The following is a 7731-nucleotide window of genomic DNA, read 5'->3' as shown; positions in this document are numbered from 1 at the left end:
CGCGGGGGGGGGGGGGGGGGGGGGGGATGGGAAGGAGCGACTCGATATGGGTCAATTCCAAGCAAACTCCTGTACTCTGTAGCTCCTGGGTTCAAATAAGAATTTCAGTTAACTTTCAGATAGTCGTTTCCAGTCTAAGAATATATAAGTAAAATTATCATTCTTAATAAATTACAAATTAGAAAAACACAAGAGTAATGGAAGCTCGATTGATTTTACATTCAATCTTCAACATACATTAATTCTTATTTTAATTTAATAATTATTAATAATTATTATTTAACATTATTAATTTAAATATGTATATTAGTATATTGATAACTATATCTCTATTTTATGAGTAAAATGAAAAGCGCGCGCTCAAAAGTTCTTTGCAATCTTGCTCTTTCTCAGAAACATGTATAATGAAATATATGCATACGATGAAAAATAACACTACACACATTCTTGATTTTTCGCAGGACGGCGGCACAGAATCGTGTTACAGGACGACATTACGTTTCGAGACGATTCAGTGGTCTCACGCGGGAGAGTGGCTGCTGCTGGTCCGTTCGCCGGAAGGGATCGCCGACGCTTCCGTTCGGCTCAATGTGACGCGCGCTTACGGATACAGCCGTGCCCACGTCCGGTCAGTGAGTGTCACGTATCTTCTGCTCTGCCTGATTCTGNATTCCTGCAGGAACATCGTCGCTGAAGCGATACGCTGACGATCCAGGCGGAAGAAACCTCGACGAAACTTCTGACGACGCGGAAAGCTCGGATGTCGGCTTTTCCAAAATGATGAAGGGGCAAGTTTCTCTGTACATAATATTAAAATCCTCTTTTTCGACGAATATTTCCCCGCGCGATTCACGCGTTAGCGAGACGCGCATTTGTCCAACATGCTACGACTTATGTATCTTTAGTATCGCGAATACAATAGAAATTCGATGAAGTCGCTCCGCTGACACGCCTTCGGCGCGAATTACTACGGCCTTGGTGTTCCTCGGATTATGTAGCGAATTCTCTTGTTCTATTTGGACGATTCTAGATGACGCATTTTCACAAATTTACGATCGCGAAGAAGAGCGCGGTCTGCTGCTGTCGTCGTACGAAACTTTTAAGTAAGCTTGCGTCTGTATGAACGAGTACCCATGCGATCGAGAAATGGTTCAAAAAAAAAAATTTTCGATTTCTCTGGCCTTATACGAAAATAATGAAGGAGAAAAAGGAAGAGATCGGACGATACATATTTATATAGAGAGAAAATTTGTAAACTACGAATTTATGCGCGCTGACATTCGCGCGATATGCCGTACGATGTGTATATACTTGTATAGGTAAAATAAATAATAAGCCAATGTTTACGCGAATTGTGGAACGCGATGTTTCCGCATGTAGGGATCAGAACAAAAAGAAGACCAATTCTTCTCTTTTTCCTTTTTTTTGTCATTCACGAATTTTCTGCAAATAAAAGGGAGCGCGCGAGATATGGCTTGTAGCGGACAAATTCAAACGAATCGATTTTGTCCCCGAATTATAATCATTATAATATTGCGAATTAAGCCCCTATAATGAAGTATGGTGAGCGATACTGCCTATAACAGTAACGAAATAATAATAATTGAACGAACATGGTATGACACGACAGAAACAAAGAGATCGTCGCAATTCTTAATAAAGAAGATGTGCGGTCTCCCCTGCATGCCCCGAAACGAAAGATCGTGCTATCGGAAACAAACGTAATTGTGCAACGTCAAATATTCCCGAAGATAGGGCCGGCTAAAAATTAAATAAATTGTTGTATATTACTTAGGTAAGTAGAATTTGATAGCGTGTATATAGTGACTGTAAATGCGTAGGTTTACCGTACGCCCGTACACGACGAATTATACAGTGTGACGCTGTTAGAGATATATTTATTATTCGTTGATATATTTTTATAAAGTTTTATTTAGCTATAAGTTCTCGTTCGCCTTCCCCCTTCGCCCCGAATCTCGTTCGCACGATCATAACGCTCGTTTCTTTAGGCAGAGAATAAAGTGGCGCTTTGAGTTACCAATTTTTCTCAACGAGAACCATTACAATAAAATACTATGTCCTACGAACGTCCTAAATTGAATGTAGCTGTAGTTCATCGTGTGAGAAACATGGACATTGTTGTCTTTATGATACTTTGGTCTATCCGATTGGACGGGATATTGCGTCTCGTCCCGATTCCGCTTCTTTCAAGCGTCTTTAACGTAATCTTTTCGTAAAAATTCGGTGGTTCCTAATTTTGTAAAAATAGAATTTGTACTCGGCTTATCGACGACTAACGATAACCCTTATTGTCGGTACGTCCTATCCGCGTGCGCGCGATCGCAGTCGGTACTACCTATAGATACGAAATAAACATACCTGATGTCTTCACGTTAATTTAGTCTACTCGAAGAACCCGACTTGTTTTCAGATCGCTAAGGTGTTACAAGTAAGCAACGTGGTGTAATCGTTGTACCCAATGACGCCTAAGAGTTCAATAAATGATATTTACAATAACGATGGTGTACCATATGTATTTGAAATGCTTCCCTTATGTTCTGCCATATTTGTCATATATATTTTTATTCTATATCAGTTTAGAGTTCCTTTATATTAATATCTTTTATCGAAATCTAATATTAATTGATTTTTTGCGAAGAATTTAGGGTGGCACACGTGTATCGTAATAATGAATAAATTCAATTTATTATTTACTCTTTTTAAATTAGATATTTTTAATTTAGATATTGAAGAAGTCCTTAAAGGTAAGTATAATCAATATATTTAATATATTCGTCATTATCCGCGAGCTTTTCAACAGGTCGTCGCAATTATATTCGTTTGATAACTTTAACTCACCAAGATTACCAAGATATCGTAACGATAACCTCATCGATCTGACAGAAGAAAGAAGATTTCGACGAATATAAAGATTACAAAACTTTAAAGAATTTCCCCGTCGCAATGCGTGTTCGTGAAAGAAACAGGAATTGGATTTCTCTAATAAAATAAGTTGAATCTTAAACCTTCGGATAAACTCTAAGTAGAGGGAACGCAGATATAGACGAATTACTTTCACAAAGAAATCACGCGAAGAATCCTTTTAGCCAACGTGGCCGACTTTATAGCCATTTCCTCTCAAATGGTTTTTAACCGCGGTTTGAACTGCGACATTTGAGACCTAGTCTGTTCTCTATTACTTCTTATCCCGGCCGTTTCCTGTTATTCCGAAAGATTTATATCCATTCCTATATACGATGGAAATGTATCGCATGCGTTCCTTGCTGGTTACGAAAATACACGAAACACTCGAGAGTAACTTGAATTTCAACAATTTAATTCTCTTCGATTTATTAATCAATGATTTCATAATCGTTTGCAATTTTTCATTGTTTATTGAACTGTGTTGATTAATACAGAAAGCAAATAAATTCTCATTAATCTTAACTTAATATGAATTAAATTATATTTTCGATATTCTAGGAGATAAAAGTACAATTTGCTTAAACTCATTCATTTGACATTAATATACTTTTCTAAAGTGTTCCTAAAAACTGGGCATGCCGCCGACAAATGCGATGAAAAATACCTAATGACATTTTAATTAGCACGTTGATGTCACTTAACAATAATATCTCGCGTTAAGAAATGAATTTTCCTTTAAATTGCATGCGTCAGATCATACTGCGTCATATCGCGCATCATATCTCGGAACGTTTCTCGCTAAATTGCGCCACGTCGGAATTCGGCGGCATTAAAATTGGCCGCGTTATGCCTCACCGTGTATATATATTATATGTGTGTGTGTGTGTGTATAGACATATAGTGTATATATGACGATGAAAATAATTTAATTCGCAATACCAACACGCAGCGTACCGTGGCAAATGCGCTAACCAAGTCACGTGTAACAGCCGCGTTAACTGGCGCGTATACACGTGTATATATTTCTCGGCTTAAATATAACGAGCTTTCGCTACACGAACGTCGCGGTGAAGGCAGCAGGGTGAGGAGGAGGAAGAGAAGGAGAATGGGGAGATGGTGGCGGGGTTTTAGTTTGCAGGAAACCCGGAATCGTTCCGTCTCTTCCTTCGCGCGCGCGGCGGAACAATCCGGCTTTGTCTCGTAGAAGCGCGCTGCTTCCTATACCACTACTACCACTTGGCCGCAATTTCAGCTTTTTAGACATTGGCGGCAGATTGAAGAGGCCTGCGAGAGCGTGAAAAAAGCGAAAGGATCGTCAGGTCGCTTTAGCACAGCGATGGATTTCACGTTCAGTTAGCCTATCATTAATAATAATTACGCCGCCTGCAAGAAAGATGCGATTAATCTCGATGGTTTCAGTCCGACTTTCCGGAGTAACCATCAAGCATTCGTTCATTCATCGTTAACACATTTCACTGAATATTTCATAGACTTCTGCAATATGTCTCATGCGATCTTGATCTATTTCACTTGACGAGTACAAATGGCAATGCATAACTGAATGGTTATAACAGCGACAACTCGCTTATTATTGGAGATAATGAAAAACTGCATTTCAACGTAAATGCAACGCACTCGTTGGCCGTTTAAGAATCAGTGTATTAAGCTTAATACAAAAAAAAAACATTAACGCAATGACATGACATTTGAAAAATAAATTTCTTTTTATTGCTAATATATTTTTGGCACACAGTTTTTAAAGTATTTAGATTTCATTCTCTTTGATTAATATATTGTCAATTGTCTAAATGATCTTCGACACGAAAACGATAACGCGCATAAAGAAATGCTCGTGAACTTTCCTGTAAATTATGTTTTTGCAATCTGTATTCGTGCCCCAAACACCGTATTTCTCGTGAGATTTAAAACTCATATATGAAGAAAATTATGTTCTGGATTTTTGTGGCTGAATCGGCGGCTTCTCGTGATCGTTCTGACTTTAATTTTACCGATCGGGGACGGGGAGTCAATCTTCCTAATACATAATGGATCCCTACGGTCCGAAGCTCGTCCAATCGAATTAATGGCGTAGACAGAACTTTTTTCTATCCCTTCTCTCTCATTAGATTAATACCGTGGCAATTCCATACATAGGACCACTCTGATTTGTATATCGAAATTTCGCGATAAAGATTCTTCTTTCAAAAACAGCTCGATATTAAAATTAATGAACCTTTAACTTTTAATTCGTAACATCGAATCATTGATTAATTATACTATATCCTGTATATTCGAAGCGTCTTAATAAATAATTTTTTTGATGATAAATAAGTATTTTCAATTGTTTCATATGCTTTTAAGAATAAACCAAAATTTTTTTCTTAGACAATAACAGAAAAAAGTACGTGGCGATCCACAATAGACAATACAAGAACCATATATTACAAGCTAAAAGTTAAAATTCATGTTTACACACAATTGTTAATTTAAATATTTTCAAAAACTTTCAATTTGATGAAACTATGTTGCATAAAATTAGAGTGGAAACGTTTCGGAAACAATATATATGAATATGTACGAATATGTTTGGTGACATTTTTATTGAGATTTTCGAAAATCAGCGATTGTTAGCAATTAATTCGACATTATTGGAACATAAGAAGTGTATGAAACAATTGTTATATTCTTATGTTGTTATTTATATTCTCCAGCTATTCAATCTTAAGCGTAGGCAAAGTTGGATGCAAGTTATGTCTTCCTTCTTTTGTGATATCTTCCTCCCGCAAAACTCTATAAAGAGGGACTTCAAGAGTATGCAGTTTAAAGTCTCGTGCTATCTTCCCTTGCCCGCGTACGTCAAGGTAGTTTTAACAATAAACTCCAAACGGCAATACATTGCATCATTACTCTTGAACGTTACGTAATAAAGAGAAGCAAGAAAAATATGGATAACACAAAGTTTGATAGAAAGTATGAGAACATGCTTGCAACTTGTTCCATAAATCCTGAAATTTTTTATACCCTCTATCATAAAATATTATTTTATAGTTAAATCTAAGTACAATTTAATATAAAAAGAAGGAAGATCTAGAAGAAAGAGTATAGATAAGTCCTACATTGACTAAATTTATTATTTAGTCTTGGCTTTGTATGAACTGCTTGTTTTAAGGAAATTATTCTTTTTCTATTAAATTGCCACACATTACGTCGCATCAATTATGCTCTCAAGATAGTCCTCTGCCCATTTAAATATCATTATGTCATTGTTCTATGTTATCGTTATCAAACTGTGTATATACATCCGGTTATTGTATTTATTTTCTCAAAAGTTCACTGCCATTCATAATTAAACACGTCTTAGTTGAGAGTTGGGAACGAATAGCTATCTTTGTTATACGATATTGCCGGCATCTATCTTACTACAGCGTCCTGTCTCTCCGTTGAAAATCAAGTTCATCAAGGGTAGACAATTAACAAGGACGAAGCTACCGAAACGCTTTGCAGCGACGCCTTCGTCCTCGAGGAGGACCGAATAATGCCTACGTGGAGCCAGTAAATTACTCTTAACTTCTCGGAGGGTAAAAATTACGGAGTTGTAAGGCTAGAGGAACACCCAGGGAGGGCTTAAACCTCCGTCGCCTCGCGAGGGGCCATAATTCTCGCGCTATCTACACAGAAATTGCTCCTTGCCTCGTCCGGGCTGGCAGCCACCCGCGGGAATCGCTCGTCATTTATTTATTTTCCCGCTTCCCACCGGGACGTGCATGTCAGAAAGCGCGGAAGATATACCCGAGGACACACGTGATCGAGAGTACATGCGCTGCCGCATGTCATGGATCGTTCATGTCGCTGCATCTGACATTCGCAAGATAATTAGTCGAGAAAACAGAGCATAAAATGACATAGAGCGATTCAAAGGCGAGTTGAAGATTATATTCGATTGTAATCGAAGTAAGAATCGACGTATCGACATTTCTTAAAGTCGAGAACACAAAAAATTTATGGTACTTAATGTAAAAAATAAAATTAAAAATTTTAATAACGAATAATGAATAAGATAATAAACTGATAATATAAAAAATATTCGAAGATCACATATCATCAAACTTGTGGCAGATTTTTTTTAAGAATTAAATAAATAGATTAATAGATTTTTTATATTATCATAATTGTTAAGAAAGAGATACACAGAGTTTTACTTTTATTCTTATCTCAGAGAGTAATGTATTGGCATAGTATATTGGTTTTTTAAAAAGTATATGTCAATGAAGAATGTAAATTATTATTATATCTTATACATAAACTCTATGTCATATATATGTTCATGCTAATTCTGCATACCACGATATATTTTGATGTTAGGTGATATTATTTGATAAAATGTTAACTATCTATTATGCGCATTTTTTTGATAAATTCAAAGTAAGAATTACTGTATTGTACAATTTTCTTTTACATCGTACTATTTTATATTTATATTGTTTTAGAAATCATCTTTTATTAAATAAATAGCCGTTAATAAATTTTTAATAACATGCAATATCTCAAACAGGTTTATCTCAAAACCTATGGAGCGAACTACAATCATTTTGACCTCATTTGAAAGATAATTTAATTCCAAACAAAAAATTTCCCATAAACATGGGTCCAAAAATGCTTTCTTAAAAAGTTAGCGCCCAAAAACCTCTGAAATCACGGTTATTTTTTACATTTTTACAAATATCAGGGAAAGTATGCGTCTTTTAACAAAAAGTACCGAAACAAAAGTTGTAGAGAATTAAATTATCTTTCAAATGAGATCAAAGT

The 7731-nt window shown here is 36.2% G+C and overlaps 1 protein-coding gene across 1 annotated transcript in view; it reads left to right on the top strand.

Moving 5' to 3' along the window:
* The window catches only part of LOC115234583 (irregular chiasm C-roughest protein), a 335002-nt gene extending 332485 nt beyond the window's left edge, over positions 1-2517 (top strand). The window contains 2 exon segments of the mRNA XM_029805764.1: positions 462-666; positions 669-2517. Of these exon segments, the coding sequence (XP_029661624.1) occupies positions 462-666; positions 669-694 (231 nt within the window). The 3' untranslated portion in view covers positions 695-2517.
* The last annotated feature ends 5214 nt before the right edge of the window (positions 2518-7731 follow it).

This window comes from Formica exsecta, unplaced genomic scaffold (assembly GCF_003651465.1).
Source record: "Formica exsecta isolate Colony F162 unplaced genomic scaffold, ASM365146v1 scaffold20, whole genome shotgun sequence".
NCBI lineage: Eukaryota > Metazoa > Arthropoda > Insecta > Hymenoptera > Formicidae > Formica > Formica exsecta.
The sequence above is the reverse complement of the archived record's forward strand: the minus strand, read 5'-3'. Positions and strand labels throughout refer to the sequence as shown.